At 28.7% G+C, this 20245-nt stretch overlaps 1 protein-coding gene across 1 annotated transcript; it reads right to left on the bottom strand.

Moving 5' to 3' along the window:
- Positions 1-1774: 1774 nt before the first annotated feature.
- Positions 1775-12985, bottom strand: LOC123303050 (phospholipase A1-like). Its single transcript, XM_044886147.1, has 7 exons — positions 12948-12985; positions 6877-7022; positions 3841-4038; positions 3389-3550; positions 3112-3324; positions 2504-2657; positions 1775-1883 (listed from the first exon to the last, which is right to left on the bottom strand). Exons 1-7 carry the CDS (start codon positions 12974-12976, stop codon positions 1775-1777), a joined length of 1011 nt encoding a protein of 336 aa, XP_044742082.1. The 5' UTR covers positions 12977-12985.
- Between the last annotated feature and the right edge of the window lie 7260 nt (positions 12986-20245).

Here is a 20245-nt window from a genome sequence, read left to right as displayed (position 1 = left end):
TATAGCTGAACTTATATGTGAAATTGGAAAATTTTTCAACCAAATTTACGGTTGAAGAGTAGTTACGAAAAGTAACAACATAAAAATATTTTCTTAATATCACAGTTGCTGATCCTACAAAAAATTAGTTCATGTTGTAAATATTTTTAATGTATTCGTCTCCTGAAATCATATTATGGACTTTCCTGGATTATTTATAATGGAATTTATAATTCTGAAAATATTGTAATGGAAATGATAAGTCTATTATTAATAATCTGACATTATTCATATTTAAACCATGTTTTACTAAAAACTAATTTTCCAATGACACAATTTTGTTGGTAACTAAATAAAATGGATTAAGATTGGAAAATTCGTGAAAATCATGTTCGATATTATAACAAGCTTTTAATTAGTTCCACGTAATCAAATCTTGCAAGTCAAATTTGATCTACTTCCGGGTTTCCGATTGAGCCGAAATTTTGCATGCACATTTAGTTTGGATGACAATGCATGGTTAAGTTATGACGTCCTTATTTTCCCATCGCTTCCACCATATTTGATATATATATCAATTTTTTTAGTCTTAAAATTTTAATAAAAAATTCTTTTTAAAGGACAAGCTTTTATTGTACTGAAAAGTAGAACATAATTTTATCTATGAGTCATTGATACCCGACTATTTGTAAAAGCTTCATTCGCTCAATTTCTCATCGCCTCATCTACTCCACATGCCTAATTATTTTTCGATTCATTCTTGATATTTAGCGCTTCAAGCTTTTACAAATAGTCGAGTATCAGTGACTCATAGGTAAAATTATTTTCTACTTTTTAGTACAATAAAAGCTTGTACCTTAAAATTACAATTTTTTTTTCTAACTATACGGAATCCTAAACGAATGATTTGTACACTAGGTTATTATTTTATACTCAATGTGTTAAAAATATTTTGTATTTTGACACACGGCCAACAATGACTCTCATACACATTTAAAAAAGTGTTACTATCTGTGCTCACAGTCTCAGGTCTCACACTATATGTTTGTTCTATGTATATATATTTTGTACGCGTCCGGCGTACACATCAAAGCAACGACATAAACCTCCGGTTTTCTTAATGAAATGTTACACTGATTTTTATATATTTATTTTTATATTACATTTTAATGTGACTTGTTTTCTTGTAACAGTTTGTTGTAAACAAATATTACTACCGACATATTTATTCAAATTAAGTAATTTGATAACTAGCTAACTTCATTTTTAATAAATTTTATCTACATTCAACACTAACTTCATTATTCTTGTTTGGCGTGAAGTGAATAAAAAGTTAATGTTCTTCATTTAAGTAGAAATCATTTACCTTTGTTTATTTTCAATCACCTTTGTCACATTTTTTTAATGGCGATAATTGCATGCCCGCCCGCAGAAATTATCCAAGGGAGTGGTTCCAACTTTTGTTCACCATGTTAGGTCACAAAGTCAATAAAAACAAGTGAAAACAAACAATTGACTGAGTAAATTGTTGAAATACCATGTATAGACAGTGTTGATTACTCTGTCACATTACACATACATACATATCACACATATATAAATGATATACCCATATAATTGTTTATGGGAAATTTACGGTGGAAAGGTGTGATAAAGCGTTTATGTTCTAGAAATCAATCGTGTGACGGAAACAAGCAGGATTTATGTTAATTTTGTTTGAATCCACCAAAATGATTTTTTACTAAATTTGTACTCTTTATTAAATTTGTACGTTAAAATAATTTGAGTAAAACTTTTACATTTCATCAAAATCGTATATTTCAATCGGTAAATTTGGAATTCCATCCATTTCCATTCCAAATGGTTGCCGAGGACCTGTTTCTAAATAGTATTCTCCGTCGCCCCTACAAAAAAAATATCAAAAATTTATTGATTCGAAGTTCTATCGGATTTAATGATTCTGATTTAGGAATTGATTCATTCAATAGAATTTTTTTAAGACGCAATGATTTTTTAATATTCGCACCGTGCATGAGTTTTATTGGAGGCGTTTCCATGGTAACGATAAACTACTTTAATTATAGGATTGTATGGATTGCATTTAAGACTTGAAAATTTAATATTATTGTCTCACAAATTTAAATAAATAATTATGATAATTTACATTTGAAAAATAATATTTGTGTAATTTGATTTCTTATTTTCACAATTTTTAATACATTAAGTTTAATTAATTAGTGTTTTTCAATAATTTTAATTTGACATTTTCTTTAACTTTAACATGTAAAGAACTGCAAATTAGTCATAACAGCTTCCTTTATCGTCAAAATTTTTCACTGGAAGCGCTGGCATCGTTTTTATTGTCCCTACTATGACTACGCACACAACGAATAATTATTATCAAAGATAATAAATAAGCATTTGAGGATTATGCAAATTATCGGATATTTAGAGATAATTGAGCGCTTTGAATTGAATGAATCAATTTCAGAATCAATGGAGCTGAATCGAGAAGTAAGCATACTTGTCTGGATAAAGGTATCCCATATACGTCAGGCTATCATTGTCACAATAGTTAAATAAGAATGCATATTTATTAATACATCGTACGCTGGGAAATGCTGTTGGATTTAGAACTGATTCGCTGTAAAATTTCCATGATCGATAGTGCGAACATCCTGAAAAATAAAATCAATCAAATTGGAAGCCCTTGGAATGTATGTTATTTAGGTGCTTGTGTATGCGATTTTTTGTTTTTGCCATTTCGAAGTTTTGGTGAACTACAAATCGTCTTACCTTGTTTCCGATATGGATAAAACATTGTTTCCTAGTGGCATTTTGGCCTAAAAATGGAAATTCTTTTTACGATTTGACGAATAATTTCATATATATTGACAAAAATCGTAAATGAAAGTTGCCCACTTTCTGAACCTGAACTGATGAATTATAAAATCTTTTATCCAAAAATTCTTTTCTGGAGTCAAAACTGGATACGCTCCTCACTAAATGAGAGACTATAAGGGTCTTGTAATTATAAAAAGCCGTAAGCTGTTAAAATGCTTTGTCTTTTCCTCCTTTTTTTTTGAAGTACTAATTATTTGGGATATTAATACCTAAAAAAAGGATACTTACCTGGACCCTCTATGCGGCCGTCTTCTGCATTACTACATCCAGGTTGACCGCCCATCAGTAAATGCATATTCGGATAATAATCCACATTCCCCAAATTTGTGGGATATCCAAATAAATTGGTATCAGTATGTATCACATCAACCATATCAGCATCTCCTTTTTCCAATTTTGGACAAAATTTCAAAACAAATATTGGTCCAGCTGGATCAAGAGCTAAAAAACAAAATTTATTAAATAACCAACCATTTGGTTAAATTTTCGTTGCTGGTTAGCATACCTGTAATTCTTGGTAAGCGAAGTTCATTATTAAAATGTTGTTTAAATGCTTTGCCAATAAATGACACGATATGCCCGCCCAAAGAATGTCCAACTACGTGGATTGTTTTTAAGGGCATTCCGTCTTCAACGTATTTTGCCAATAATTCTCCGATAGCAGTACCTAAATACGGAATTTCGTGAAAAAACCAAAATTTTATTAATTATCTTTCTATTTTCTGTGAAATACAAAAACTAAATTATTATTCCTTTATCTCTTAATCAATTTTTAAATACTCTGTATATATTGAAATATATAAACCTTTAAGGATGGGTTAAAATATGGGCAAATGTGATTAAAACATTTCCCGTGATCTAATCGAGCTGAAACTTTTGCAGGCAAATAAATTTTAAGAAAGACAGTATAATAAAAACTTGGTTTTTATGGGTTAGTTTTGTTTCAATTTACTTTACCAATTCTTGAAGAATTCCGTACTGAATCGATATAACTTAAGGCTAAACCTTCCATAGCATATACTTTTGACACATAGTTAAGCATCGCTGATTCTGCTGGTATAAAGTCACGCGTAGGACCTGTAAAGTTTTCATAATCATGAACTAGAATTGAGAAATCGAATGCCACTATGTTCCATCCACCTCTTTCAATATAACCTAAAACAAAGTTTATTTTGAATAAAAATTATTTTGATATGAATCTGAAACCTCCAAAAGCTTGAAAAGTTTTGGAAACACATAAAAAAAGTGTTTTTACAGTGGTAAAAATATAAACTCTCATTCATAGAATTCACAAAATGCATTGTTAGTACTTTATATGCAATCAAGGATGTATGAGCACTGGTAAAATTGAGTTTATGGCATAAACCATTTATTAAATTCTAGTTTTAATCGGTACACATTTTTAATATCGTGGATCATTCAGACATCATTCACAGATGTCTGAAAAGTATATCAATGCAATATTTTTTTAAGCAACTTCTCTCGCTACATTTGTGCATTTCCAGCAGCCCCCATTGGTTAATATGAGATGAAATTTGGTGTGAAGGATGTTTACTAGATAGAACGATGTTAAAATAGTGGCAGTTGATTTCAATCACTTGGAAGGGATTTCCAAGGAGAACCGCCATTTTCGACGTTTTAAAAACTTTTCTCATCTCTACAGTCCTTCTAAATTGAGCTAGAAGACTTCTTTTTGAATATATCATGGCTCTTTTTGGGACTTTGAGACTTTTGGGATAAGTTAGTGTGGCCTTGTAGACTAAGAAAATTCTTTTTGGGGGTGTAAAGTTTATAGCCCTCTTTGTCCTCAGTTTTATCCGGAAAGAATCTTCGATTTTAAGCCTTTTGCACCTCCAAGACTTTCCCAAATTGAGCTAGAGGTTAAAGAAAGTTTCTTTTGGTAATTTCGACATACCGAAACCCCTTCCCAACCCTTTAATGTACATATTTCATTTATTCAAAATTATTTAAAAAGACAAGTGACATTTACCGAAAAATTTTTCGGCTATGGATTGCCCTCCATTAAATTGCCTTTTTCCTTAAATCTTTTTCCAAACTGAACCGATTTGGAAGATCATAGACCAATTTTTAGTTTTTTTCGGGTACGAAACCCTAACGCACTTGATTGCTAAAAACACTCTCCATTAAATTACCTTTCAAACAAAACCGAAAAAATCAAAATCGGTTCATCCGTTTAGGCGCTACGATCCCACAGACAGACAGACAAACACACATAGCGGTCAAACTTATAACACCCCTTTTTTAGTTCGGGGGTTAAAAACTTATTTCAATAGGAAACATTAAATAATAAGAAGAGCCGAATGAAAAGGAAATATGACATGATAGCTGAATTCGAATTAAAACACGTGAACTAAATATGACGGCAGTGCTCATACATCCTTAAACAAAATTATCATATTTAAATAAAAGACTATAAAAACAAATTATGTAAATATATCAAAATATATTCATGAGAGCCTTTAAAATACTCCCAAATTACATGATGCAAGTGTTAATATAGGTAATTTAATATATTATAAAATAAAATTCAAGGTCGTTTGAACACACTAAAAAAAAAAACAAAAATATATACAAATACGAAACAATCAACTATTGTTCTTATATTTCGATTCTAATCTTCGTTATTTTGTAGAAAAAGATAATTTACGTTTCTTATGAATAGTTTCTTTTTTTCGGAAACAATACACTTGAAATCTAGTTTATCGAATTAAACCAAAAAAAAAAGTCAAGTGTGTCGACCAAGCATAAATTTAGGGTTCCGTTGAATGAAGGTTATTAGAAAATTTAGTTAAAATTAAACGCTGTGAAACGTATATTAAATTGGAGGGGAATATGAGTTTTCATACAAGTAGCATAACGCACGCCAGGAAAAAAATTCAACATTTTTTTCCGTTTACGAATGATCTTGAATATTTAATTGCTGTGACTAGACTACGAGTCCTAGAGTATGTTGGATAAGCGCATGTGTAAATTTACTTCTAAAATCCACTTCCACACTTTGACGATGTAGCACATTAGTCGCATAAACGAAACACAAAAAAGGGTCAAAGTTCAAAAAATTTAGGCCGTAAGTCGGATTTGAATGCATTAGATTCGTTAGAGCCTCAGAAAGTTTTGTGACCTTTCAATAATAATTAAAAATATGCAATTTACATAAATAATATGCATTTTATAATTGAATTTTAAATCAACCGTAAATATATCTACTAAATTCACAATTCGGTTAATAGTGATGAAAATGATTTCAAACTTGTTACCCGGGAGATTGTGAGGTCGCTGAACACGGATATCGCACCAGGTACCTGGTGCATGGGGTGCCTAGGAATCTTGGAAGATCAATCCTGTAGCGATATTCGTGCTCAGCCACCCCAAAGACCTCAGAGTAACGAGTTTGGACCGATATTATAAAGAATTTCCCGAAAACTCCAGAAAACGAAGGGGATACTGTTCAGCTTGAGCACCAGGTACCTCGGAGACCAATTCTAACGATATTTGTGGTCAGCGACCAACAAAAACCCACGAGTAACAAGTTTGGAATTATTTTCTTCAATATTCATTAGGTCACAAAATTTCCTGACACTCTAACGAATTGAATGCCGAAAACCGCATTCAAATCTGACTTACTGCTCAAATGTTTCGAACTTCATTACATCGTTTCTGCGACTAGATAGTCGAGCGAGGCAAAAAAATGTGGTTTTGTGTACTCGATTCAAAAGCAACACAAAACACCCAGGCTAGTACAGGCAAGCTTCTTCTCTACATTCTCGTGATGTTGTGTTAATGATACAATATAATTTTGTTTTGGCAACGGAACCCTAAAAAAACGGTATCTTTTCAATCATAATTATTTGCCGGTACGTTAAAAAAAACTTTTTTTTTATTCATTTTCTCATAATTTTATTATTTATTGAAAACGTATTTAATTTGGTCTAAATTATAATAGATAAGATTATTTTTGTTTTGAATTCATACTTGTTATAATTGTTCGAGTTGAACTTGAATTTGTTGATTCGGTCCATCCATGACAATAGAAGACTGTTGGTTTCTGTTGATCGTAATATTGAGAGGTTAGCAGAAAATGAGCGTCTCGATACGGGTATTCGTAATATTGACGATTCCTAAAAAAATAATTTCGTTAATTCTTGAATTTGAATTTTATTGCTTTTGACACGCTACAACTGACTCCCCACAACTTGTGTAGTTCTGAAAATTGCTTTAACACGTCAGCATTCGCGTCAATCGTTCGGTAATCTTTATTCGCACAATGAGAGATTTGCTCACTTGTTCTGAGCCTGCCTCTAATATATGGTGGTCATTTTCTCCAAATCAGCTTATGTGAAACATTCTAGAAAAATATTCCAGAAAATACTCTCGAAATTTTCGAAATTTAGAAACTTTTACATTCTGTTTTGTTTGATATCTAACGGTTTAAGAGTCGGTTTTTTTTTTTTCATTTGATTGAATGAGAATGATTTTGAAAATATTTTCGAATCTTTCGAATAACCTTGAAAATTTTCAACATACTATTTTTTATAGTTTTGGAGAAAATGACCCCCAAAGTTTTTCCCAATTTTTTTATACTATTTGACAAAAAAAAAAGTTATTTATATTTTAAATCGAGCGTGAGCAAAATGCTTATAACAGGTTAAAAAAACACTTCCTTTACTAACAATAAATATGCTAATGAATTAGTCACTTTGACCGAAACATATACATGATAAGTACAAAAAATCGCACGTGCGTACTATACAATAATACATGACATTCATTTTACATAAATTATCCGATGTCATTTCGTAAAAAAAAACACTTTCTCACAATTTATTATTTATTTATCATTTACTAGAGTGATACCCACCCGCTTCGCTGGGTTTAAAAGTAAAGATTAATCAAGTCTGCTCTCGCTTATCCCCTTTCTATAACACTCGAAATAATGGTAAGGTTTGTTTTACACAGGTAAATATATGTATGGTTTTATATTTTTTTAAATGTATAATGGTCATAATTATACATTGAGTATATCAGAAAAGATGGCCGTGAAATATTTTATATTGACTACTTTTACAGAAATCTGAAATTGATGGTAATGTCAAATTAAATTAATTAAAAAATTTTTTTTTTATTAATATATCTTTATAAATTATATCTCATGTGTTGTTCAAGTATGAGCTATATTACTGTACAGTTTCATTAAAAACCATTCGCTAGTTTTAGCGTGAAAGCGTAACAAACAAACAAACATGCTTACTTTCGCATTTATAATATATATAGAATTATACCTCATGTGTTATTCTGATATATCAGCTATATTGCTGTACAGTTTCATTAAAAACCATTCGCTAGTTTTATCGTGAAAGCGTAACAAACAAACAAACAAACAAACATGCTTACTTTCGCATTTATAATATATATAGAGATAAATTTAAATACAAAATTTATAAACTAATAATACTTTAATGATTGGTACTAATAGCCATGTATTAAAATTAACTGTCTTGTGTTTTTATTATTTTTTTTAAATTTCGAGGAAACACAAAATTTAATCGATTAATTTTAATATTGCAGCCTCAAAAAAAAATTTACAAACTGTCAATAAGGTATTTAATTTAATGATTGTAATTTATAAACATCGAGAAAATTAAACGGTGAACATAAATAATCAAAATCTTGTATTTAAATATCTTCTTTTTTTTTGTATAAACGGTCATAAGGCCATGGCAATACAATGAAATAGCAAGCGAAAATAACAATTAATTGAGTTAATTGCTGAAAGATCCCATTTTTTTGGTTGTTAGAAAAAATAAAAAATATTTTTCGAAATCTTTTTGTTTCGTTTTTCATAGTCTACACTTTGGAATGATGAATTAACTTTGAATGAATTAACCAAACAAATTTTTCACAAAAAATAGATCCCTTTTGCCCTCTTAATTTTGTTGGATTGGTTTAGAAATTAGAATCAGCAGACCATTACATGCAAGTTATCGATAATTTTTACAACCTTCTATCACTTATTTTTGGAGAAAATGGATACTTTTGATTTGTTTAAAATTTGCACATGGAAAATGGTCTTTACGAAAAAATGTTTTTAACAAAATGTCCATTTTTCATAAGGAAAATTGCATTTATGTGAGGCACATGAACTAAATTCGAGTATCAAAAAAAATGATATTTGAAATTTAAACACAATGCCATGTATTGAATACTTACATAAAATAAAAACAAGTTTGTTTCAGGGAAATTTTAGAACTCTCACCGCCATCTGTTACAAATTTATAGAACTTAAAAGTGAATTCAACTCTTTATGAAAAAACGTTAAATTCGTAAAAAAATTGACATTCACTAATCAATAAATTTATTGAAATCATTTTATGTATTAAGATTTTTTTTAATATGCCAAATTTGGAAGATTTTAATTTTGTTTTTTTTTCTTTTTTAGGTGAGTACAAGAAATTTTTCAAATACTTAAGAACTGTACAAAACACAGGTAAAGTCGAACAATTTTTATGCTATTCTTGTTTTTAAAAAGTATTCTTTGATGCGTTAGTCGGTAACGGAGCAATGAATGAAGTTGCAATTACTTTTAATATGTTATTAATCAATAGTTAGAAAACAAGATAAATTAGATGGTTTTAAGAAAAGAAGTATCTTTAAAAGTTTAAACATTATGTACAAATTATTCAAAATCAAAATAAATTTTATATTATTAAAAACAAAAGTAAGTCCTATGTCCAAAATATATTTTAAATTTTACTCTTGGATAATGGCAATGTATACAAGTGATTAAATTTTTAATTTCAAGAAAATTTGTTTTAATTGAAGATTTAATCGTAATTCATTCTATAAAGTGAATTAAGATACTGCTTATATTATTGCATAAAAACATCCATTTTTAACCCCCGAACTTAAAAATGGTGTGTCATAAGTTTGACCGCTATGTGAGTGTCTGTGTGTTTGTCTGTCTGTGGCATCGTAGTGCCTAAACTGCTGAACTGATTTTAATTTTTTTGGTTCCGTTTGAAAGGTAGTTTAACGGCGAGTATAACTATCTTTCAAGTGTGAGTTTAGTTTTCCGCACCCGAAAAAACTAAAAAATTGGCGATGATTTTCAAAATTGATTCAGTTTGGAAAAGGTGATTCAGGATTATATGTAATTTTAACACGTATGGTCAAATAAATCTGGCGCATTTCATTTCGAAAAGTGAAATATTAAAATAATTAGGTAATTCAATGCAATAATTCAAAAGAACAAAGTCAACTCAAATATTTCAATTTCAATTAAAATATTCCCAAAAATTGGTCCCAAAAAATGATAGCTCTCTAAGTATCCTTTTCATCTCATCTGATGTCCTTGACCATCACTTTGATATTGATTTAAGAAGGAGTGTTATAAGTTTAAAGTGTTTATCTGTGCGTCTGTGTGTTTCTCAGTGACATCGTAGCCCGATCGAACCGATTGAGAACATTTTATAGCTAAGTTTCCAAAAATCGGTTTACAAAAAAATAAATTGAATTTGTCGGGAGTTTTTGAAATTTTGTAAAATTCACTTGCAAAATGGTTATCACACATAGTACCTCTTATCGTAGAATAACCTATAATTACTTTGCTTTAAAAGTTATTCAATTTTAATGCTTCTGAATGATTTAAATTATGTTGTTCAAGCGAGAACATACACAGAAATAATAATTCTTAATTGAGGAGATAAAAAAATTACATAATGGCGTTATAATATGTAAAATAATATTTTAATTTCTAAAAATATTCGAAATATTTTTCATTTGAAACTTTCCAATATAAAATAAACAGATTTAAAAAAAATTACAACTTTGATAAATTGTTATTAAAATTCCTGAAATTGGAATCATCAATTTTCAATTTGTATATTTTAATATTTAAAATAATTACATTAAAAACGATAACTCAAAATAAATAGCTAAATGGCTTTAAAGGATCATATTTAAAAATTTAGATGTATATTAAATGATGATTTCGAGTGAGTAGGTACTTGACCAGTTTTTTTCTACTTTTTGAAATCAAATTAAAACTAATTAAAACTTTAATATGTTAATTCCATACAATCTCCGTGATATGTATAAAGATAGATTTTATCAAATTAACAGGAAATTTCAATCGCGGATCCAGCCCCCAAAAATAGAAGGAATTTCTATTCTTCCAATAATTCCATCAACACTATAAAGTTGGTAGCATATTTTAAGCAATTTACATAAACACTTTTATACTTTATAGACTACTAGAGTGATACCCATCCGCTTCGCTGGGTTTAAAAGTAAAGATTGATAAAGATTGCTCTCGCTTATCCCCTATCTATAACACTCGAACTAATGGTAAGGATTGTTTTACACAGGTAAAATATATGTATGATTTTCTATTTTTTTAAATGTATAATAGTCGTAATTATTTATTGAGTATATCAGAAAAGATGGCCGTGGAATATTTTATATTGACTATTTTAACAGAAATCTTTTAAAATTTATGGTAATGTCAAATTAAATTAGTTTTTTTTATTTTTTATTAATATATCTTTATAAATTATATCTCATGTGTTATTCTGAAGTATGAGCCATATTGCTGTACAGTTTCATTAAAAACCATTCGCTAGTTTAAGCGTGAAAGCGTAAAAAACAAACAAACATACTTACTTTTGCATTTATAATATATAGAGATAGTTAATTTTTAGAATATTAATTAAATGATTCGAAAAAAAACAACTATTATTTTAGTTTGCCCTACATGTGAGGTGAGTGTTTATCTGAAATTTGATTACCATAAAACATCGAAAATATTTTAGAAAATTAAAAATTTATTAAATAAATTACAAATTTTTTTAACATGCTTTTATTTATCTAAAAGTTTTGAGTAGTTGAAAATAAAAGTCTATATGTATATTCAGAGCTCGCTGTATCATTTTTCAATATTTAACGTTTGAAACGGCAGAAATATTTTATTAGTATCTAATCATAGAAAATAATTTTTTTTATGGGTACCTCATACATTAATATTTCTAAGCTGGACACATTTAAAATGTCAAAGATGATTCGAATCGTCCCAACCTTTTACAAATGGTCATGTTAGTACAATCAAAGCTGGTCCCTAAAAAGTATCTTTTATTTAAATTTTTAATTTAAAACTAAAAAATGTATGTATATCAAATATGGTGGACGGGCACAGCAACGGGAAAATCAAGTCATACCATATCTTGCATGGTTACGAGAACCAAACGTTTGTGCCAAATTTTAGCCCGATAACTTCAGTAGAAGTGAGCCAATTTTTAATTGCGAAATTCTATGAGGTTGAATGAAAGCTTTTAAAGAAAACATACCGTGTAAAGCTCATTTTTAATTCGTACTCAGTGATTTTTTTCTACGAATTTATGAGAAATTTTAACAAAATTAATATTTTCAAGTTTAGTTTGACCGTTTTTAGTGACATTGAATCAAAATTTTAAATGGTTAAGACTAACTAATGTTTTTATAGAAATTGAATTTGAAGCCTAGCATTTATTTGTAATTTGAAGCGGGGAAATACATTCCATTTCATTTTTCAAAATGGAAAATCGTATTTCTTCGTGCATACGATCTATTTTTTCAAATGGCATACCATACAGTTTTACCTCGCGTGGAGGACAATAACAAAATAATTTAACCCTTTGGTGGCTATAGATATATTCGAATAATAAGTATTTTACACTTATTAAGTTTAATTATAGCATTTATTACCAAACTTTTAAATCTAGAAGAAATTAACAATAAAATAAACTAAAAATATTTGTACAATATCAACCTTTCATTTACATTTATATCAAAATTCATTCTTATATAAGGGTTAAATTAAAAATGTATTTTGACATATGACATTCTTTTGCTTTTAATAATATACAATCTATTAACTTGGTTGTGTCAGTCAATTAGTACATAATTTTAGACTTTTATAAAAACTTTTTATCTTAAAATCTTTGTTTCTCTCAATAGATGGCAGTAAAACTTTATTAGTTTTATAAAAAAATTTAGAAAAAATTCACACATACGTATAAATTCGAACGAAAATGCCATCCATAATATTATCATCGAAATTGAATTCCAATTGCAAAGGATGTGCCTCCAAACAAATTCCAATACTCAACAAAAACAAAAACAATTGAAACATAATTAATGATATTAAATCCGTTTAACAAATAAAATTGTGCACTGGGCTATTTGAAGTTTTTCACACTCCCGCAGCTTCACCACATCTGACACCACAAAACTCGTAAATATTTGGTGAAGTGTTCTAAACGACTAAAAAACATAAATTTAAAAAAAAGTATGCAACTTTAACTATGTTTTTTAAATACAATAAAATTAAAACAATTTCATTTACATAGATATCAATTCTGATATGCCTTATATACATATTATTTTTAATTAACACATATTAGGATGACAATTTTTATGTAATTTATGGATATTATTTGATTTATGTAATCATTAAGATTCAAAATTTTTGCATACAGGGTGGGTACGGAAGCTTGAATGGCTCACAATCAATTTATGAGAAAGTGGCGCTACACTAGCTAATTTTTTAAATGTGTACTACCCATAAGTATAAAACCAAATTTGAAAAAGCCACTAGGTCACTTTCAACAAGTGACTTGTGGTATTATGGAAACGAACCTTTTTGAAGATGTCGGTATTTTGTCATGTGCAGATTACTAATTATAACGTTTTAATAAACATTTAATAATACTTTTAAAGGTTAGAAACTAGAAATGTGCAAATGCAAAAGAAAAACATCAACAATTAAAGCATTATATTTTTTAAATATTACTAAAGAAAATTTTAAACTGACTACATAAGACAAATTATATAATTTTTAATAATTCCAGACAGTTTCGGTAGTGCCTAATTAAAGGATAATCATCACCAACTGACATCTTCAAAAAGGTTCGTTTCCATAATACCACAAGTCACAAGTGCACTTGTTGAAAGTGAACTAGTGGCTTTTTAAAAGTTGGTTTTCTACTTGTGGGTAGTACACATTTAAAAACTAAGCTAGTCTATTGTAGCGCCACTTTCTGATATATTGATTGTGAGCCATTCAGGCTTCCGTAGGGTGGGTGTTCCAAATAACTACAAACAAAACTATATTAGCAAAAGACTCCGCCCTAATCTTATGAAAGTTGGATCTCGGTCAAATTTGCCCATATTTTGTCGATTTAAGCATCCTGATTCAAACGTTTTTGAGTTTTGGGCGTTGAAATTTCAATAATCACTAAATCTGTATCTATGTAAATATTATCTATTATCTATGGTTTCGATGATTCTGCTATAAAATTTTAAACATAGATGATTTTACCATGAAATTTATCGAAGCATGAACAACAGTTAGAGCGAATAATTAGGATCGTAGTTCAATAATGCGCATTGATAAACGCTTCAAAAATCATAGCTTGAAAAACATTGTGGCATTGTTTTTGTATAAATATTATCAAAAATAATAAATGAAGATCTCTAGGATATTTCGAAATAAATTTCGATTTTTGCCCCAATTTAGAAATGCCCCCGCAAATAGAAATCATTTAACGTGAAATTCTGGAAATAAAAATTAATCCCATTATGTAAAAATTGTTATTAATTATAAATCGAGAAGATTTAGAAGAATTTGTTTTCCGCTGCATTAATATATTGATTTTCCGACACATTAAAACTGAATTTATATTTTACAATAAAAAACCGATAAATAAGTTTGGATTATAATTAATTTTTCATAGGTTTTCATTTTCATTTTCATGAGTTTCCAAATATTTCGATAACGATTCGATAACATATTAACCGATAATTATAAATTGAATAAAATCCCATAAAAAATCTCGATTTACACCAAACTTTACCATTTTCATTGTAAAATATAAATTTACAAAATTTTTCTTTGTGGAAAATAAATATTCCTGATTATGTTATTAACGTATTTCCAGCCTTAACGCACTTGTCGACAGATTTGGCCTATTTTTTAACTGACTCAGAATAATGTTGGCTGTAAAATCGCGAAGTTGCAGAACTTTTGGTTGTTTAGATCGCGAGGTAATTACAGGAATTCAGATTTGAGTTTTCACGGATTATATCCGGAAAAATATCTCAATAAGCAGAAATTGACCCAATACATATATTTGTTTCCACTTGGAAATAGCCCTATAAGTTTTTCCCAATCGAAAGCAAGTTGGAAACTTCTTGGAACTTCCAAATCCAAAATATGGTAATCCAGTTTTTTCTCCAAGAAGGAACTAACTGGGGTAGCCCAACGCAAATATTAGTTTTCCCTCGTTAGGACCTAGTGGGACATTCGTTGTGATAGTTCATTGCAAAATTAAATGAATTGATGCCATATTTTGCCAAATGAGATTTGGTCGGAATCATTTTTGGATATCTCTTTAGCCACATTGAGATATGCATGGATATGGATTATCCACATTCTATGTGGATAAAAGATATTAAAGAGAGACAGAGCGAGATATAAAAAATATTAGAAAGAGAGCGAGATATAAAAGATATTAGAGAGAGAGCGAGATATCAAATATATTATCGAATACAACGATCGTATTTGTACGAGTACTTCAACGTCGTTATGACCAGGTTTGACTGTATTTTGATTTGATTTATGTAATTATTATGATTCAAAATTGAAAAAAATATGTTATGCAAAAACAAATGAAATCACGTAATAAAATATAAGTATTTGTGTAGTCAACGCGAGTAATATGGTTAATCAAGCTGTATTGTTTCATTTTTTTTATTGTTCCCTGATATTTTTTAATCCATTTTTTTATACATTTTAATCAAGTTGTGTACCGTATGCACACAATCGGATATAAGAGTGATTGGCAACGAGGTAATTTTCTTGTCATACTTAAAGATGCTTGGTTCTTAAAGAGATTTGTATTTGAAAATGAGTCATCTGTGTTATTTTTCTAGAACTATACAAGAGTTTAGTTTGATCAATTATATGAATCACAAAATTTGGGGCTACTAAATCACCTCATTCGAAAACAAGTACACTTCAAAATCGTAAACCTAACCTAACCGAAGCATGAAGTATTGCCTCTCTTTTGGAGCAAAACATAAGAGAACAGAACAGAATTATTCAACTAACTTTTTTTCAAATTCTTTTTAAAATTTTTGAAGCATTTCATGAAATATACAAATATTTCGTCAAAAAATACGAACGATAAGATCAACCCTTCAAGCCACTGTAAAATCACATTTTAATAATATAAAAGTTGGATTTCTAATTTTTCGAAGAAATCTATAGAAATTATTAGTAAATAATTGTCTAAAGATAGGCTGGCTTAAAGTTTGATGATGAATCCGTGATTTTTGTCACAAAAAAGTTCAATTTATCAATAGATGAGAGATTTGCTTACGCGTTCTGCACATGCGTCAAATATTTCGTGAGCTAAATATTCTTTAACGTTGTAAATCATAACCTCTACATAATTTTATATATAAAAATAGTTTGATTACGTGATTATTTAATGATGTTTGAGAGTGAAGTCATTAAACAGATAAATAATCTAAATAATTAAATTAATTTAAACTATATCATCATATTTCTATCACAGGATTTTTTAATGTACTGAGTACAACTTATATTAAACTGCTAGTAGCTAATATTTTTTCGCTTATACCTTTATACTTTCATGATGAGAGACACGAAAGAAAAGAAAAAGTTTCAACCACAAATGCCATTTGAAAAAGTTATTTATGTTTTAAATCGAGCATGAGCTCATAACGCGAGTGCTGACAGGTTAGTCATGTGTTTTTTAATACTGTAAGAATACTCTCTTAGAATTACAAATAACAACACCAAAAATTTACGAAGATATTACAGATGTCTCACTCTCCCTATAAAAACTTCAAATAAATTTTTCTCGAAATGGTGTTTTTCAAATCGACTGCTATGATAATTCAAGTTCTATTTTTACCGAAAAAGCAAGTTGGAAATTAGACCAATTTTCGACAATTTTTTTTAAATTGTACGTTATTTTGTTATTTAAAAAAATTTTTATCCTAGGTTGGGGGAGAGGGTACTTAACCACATAATAATTAATAAATATAATATAAAAAAAGTTAGTTTGTTACTAAGTATCTGATTGACAAACATAAATTTGTTTTTATTGTTTCCGTTTGATTAAGATATTCCTGAAAGTTATAATCGATGTCGTTATAACCGATTTTGACTGTATAATATTGCCCTTGGCACGTGAATGATGTTTTACAATGAACTACTTTGTTTTTAAATTTTTTTGGAATCATAAAGTAATTACTCCAGCTGTAGGTATAAACATCAATGACGAAATTTTATGCAACCAGTCAATCACTTATAAACCTATGTTGGGTTAGGTCTGTAAAAATCTAAATTATTACACTAGTCAACAGAAATTTTGTCCCAGATGCATGGGTTTTTGAAAGGTTTTTGATCTTGGGAAGGAAGGACAGCTTCACAGCTTTTGTTCATTTGAATTTAAACCATACATTTTGTTCCATTAAAATTCTTTCATTGATTATCCTGTCTTTGATTATTGTTCAATAATTATTTCAATATTCGTATATTTACCCAAAAGCTCAATTTTTTTATTCACTTCAACTAATTGAAATTATGAACAATAACTTAATTGGGATAAACGTTATGTTACATTAATTATGCAAAAAATATTGAATTTTTTGGTTATATTTTTTAAATAAATTTAGGGTTGCCATATCTTTTGGGCCAAAGTCTCCGATGTTCGACGAGTGTTTCCTCCGAACAAAGGTATGAATTATCTGAATTTGGAAGTAAAAATCAAATTTTTTATTCTTTCCAAAAATAATACTTAATAGCTTTGATTATTGTCAAAAAATCTAAAAACGAATGAATTTACTGTTTAAAAAAGCTCAAAGACAGTCGTTTTAAAACCAGAAAAATAATGTTAAAAATAAGTAATACTACAGTATTGAATAGAGCTATCCACCAGAAGTATTGTGGGTACCGCAATTGACTCGTCCGCCCTATTTATTGCTATTGTTACTATTCCCTCAGTGGTCAAACCAGTATGGTGTTCATACCGATACTGACCTAGTAATACCCACAAAAAATTTCTTACCCTGTACTGCACTTAAAACCGAAGCTTCCAGCTTTGAAGAATTTCGAAATTGCAAAGCCTAGATAAATTAATGAATCAAATTATTAAAAATACTAAATTCTTTTTAATAAATAAATGCAGTAAATTAATGGTCTTCCAACTTTTGTGTAACATTATATGCACTGATTTCATATTTAATATATGAATTGATTGTTTGCGATAATTATATATGGATCTCTACTCTCCATACAGTTTTTAAAAAGCTGAAAATAATTGGACAATATAATTATTGTTACTATAGTACGTCCTCTATGTATACTGTTACTACTTAAAATAGTCCGGCTGTTTGAGCAAGTGCGGTGAATTTTCAATTTTCAAGTCCCTTGATCACAATAAACACAGTTTTCGAGCCTCTTGCAGGGTAAAATTATGAATTATTTCATTTTAAAATTGTGATTTTTAACACATTACCTTATGAGAGAACTCACAGTAATGTTAATTGTACACAAATTAATCGGTGATAGAGCTTTTGCTGTTTATGCAAAAATACATTGCCATACGCCCCTTTCCAGAAAGAAAACATAAAAAAACTTTGGTTTTGGGCGCTTTTACGATATTTTTAGAACATTTTATTACATTTACGTGATACAAATTGTCTAGTTTACGATATTTTAGAGCATTTTATTACATTTACGTCATACAAATTGAATAGTTGACTTCACAACATCCGGACTATTTTAAATTGAATACCAATTTGAAAAAAAAAGTTTAAATTTATTTAGTAGTCTTTTCAGTTTTCAAAAAGGACGTGTTTTGGGTTGTTTAAGAAAAAAATTATTATGCAATTATTAAAGAGTAATTGAATTTAAAAAAAAATTCTTTCGACTCAAACACATCGGATCCCACACTAGTATCGCTTTTAGTAGTTAGAAACATACAAATTAAGCAAAATTTTACTATTAATATCGTCTTCTAGTCCCTAAATGTCAAAATTATTTATAATTTTAGAAAAACCAAAAAAATTGCATATGTTTTTTGTGAAGTAAAAAAACCGGAACTTGATATCTGCAATAATTTTTGACAGAATCGTGGAAACAGTTTTTTAAAACCATACATCGAGTAAAATCCCTCGATAATATGGTTTAACTATCTGTATAAGTGTAAAAAATAAGCCAAGTTTCGGTTTCAGTTTTGGTCAAAACTGAGACACAGCAGAAATTCGGTTTGTGTTTCGTTTTCCGTTTGGAGTCCGATTTTGGTCAGACTCTACAGAGTATGTAATAAAATCAGTGAAAATATGTTGATAATTATATAAAAAACGATTTAAAAAAATATTTTCACTTACCTCTAAAACGATATTAAAAACAAAATTGTTCTAGTTTTAACATTGATTTAACTACAAATCGCCATTATTAAATTTTGAGATGGTTAAATATTAAATTAAGAAAATCCACAAGAAAATATAAACCATACACAAGCAAAAAAATATTTTAAAAAAAAATATTTTTCTGCTTTTGAAAAAGTACGACTTATTTCTAGTCCTTAAAATTGATATTTATAAAAAAAAAACAGGCCGAAAGTGTTGTTTTCAAATATCATTCAGAAATTCAAAGCTAGTAATAAATATATTACACACTTTATTTATCTAAGTATAAATAATTTGTGAAAAATCGACACAGAGAACCTCTTTATTATCCATTGTCTATATATGGAGGTACTTCTTTTAGTATTAAAACGATATCTTTATTACTAATATACTACTTATATAATTTAGATATCGAACAACCTTGAAAGTATGTATAAATAAAAATAATTTATCCAGTAGGATGTTAAATTCGGTGGTCCTACAAGATTCAAGGTAAGTTTAATCTTTTATCAACTTTTCCATATTGTGAATTACATAATAAATTCAAAAAGCTATATAATTGATTACTCTTTAAATAGTTGGGAAAAATATTATCGAATGATGTGGGTTTCAAGGTAGTTTGATAAAATACCAATTAAATAACTTTTTAAAACAAACTTTTAAATTTAATTCCAAAAAGAAAAATTGATTCGAGTGATTCAAGTCAATTCGTCTATATCGTAATGAAAACGAAATTGACTCGATTTCGTTTACACTGGACTAATACGAACCTAATTTTCTTCTTACTACTCCTACGTGTAGGAATTGAGAGAAAAATATCGCGAAATGTTTCAGATAATCTTGTTCGAATTGCAGGGAGCGTAAA

This window comes from Chrysoperla carnea, chromosome X, assembly GCF_905475395.1.
Source record: "Chrysoperla carnea chromosome X, inChrCarn1.1, whole genome shotgun sequence".
Classification (NCBI taxonomy): domain Eukaryota; kingdom Metazoa; phylum Arthropoda; class Insecta; order Neuroptera; family Chrysopidae; genus Chrysoperla; species Chrysoperla carnea.
The sequence above is the reverse complement of the archived record's forward strand: the minus strand, read 5'-3'. Positions and strand labels throughout refer to the sequence as shown.

Coding starts and splice junctions, on each gene's coding strand:
- LOC123303050 (XM_044886147.1), bottom strand. CDS start 12,976: ATGGATGGCATTTTCGTTCGAATTTATAC. Junction 7,023..12,947: donor ATTTTCGTTCGAATTTATAC/GTATGTGTGAAT, acceptor TTATTTTTTTAG/GAATCGTCAATATTACGAAT. Junction 3,325..3,388: donor TCGCTTACCAAGAATTACAG/GTATGCTAACCA, acceptor TTTGTTTTTTAG/CTCTTGATCCAGCTGGACCA.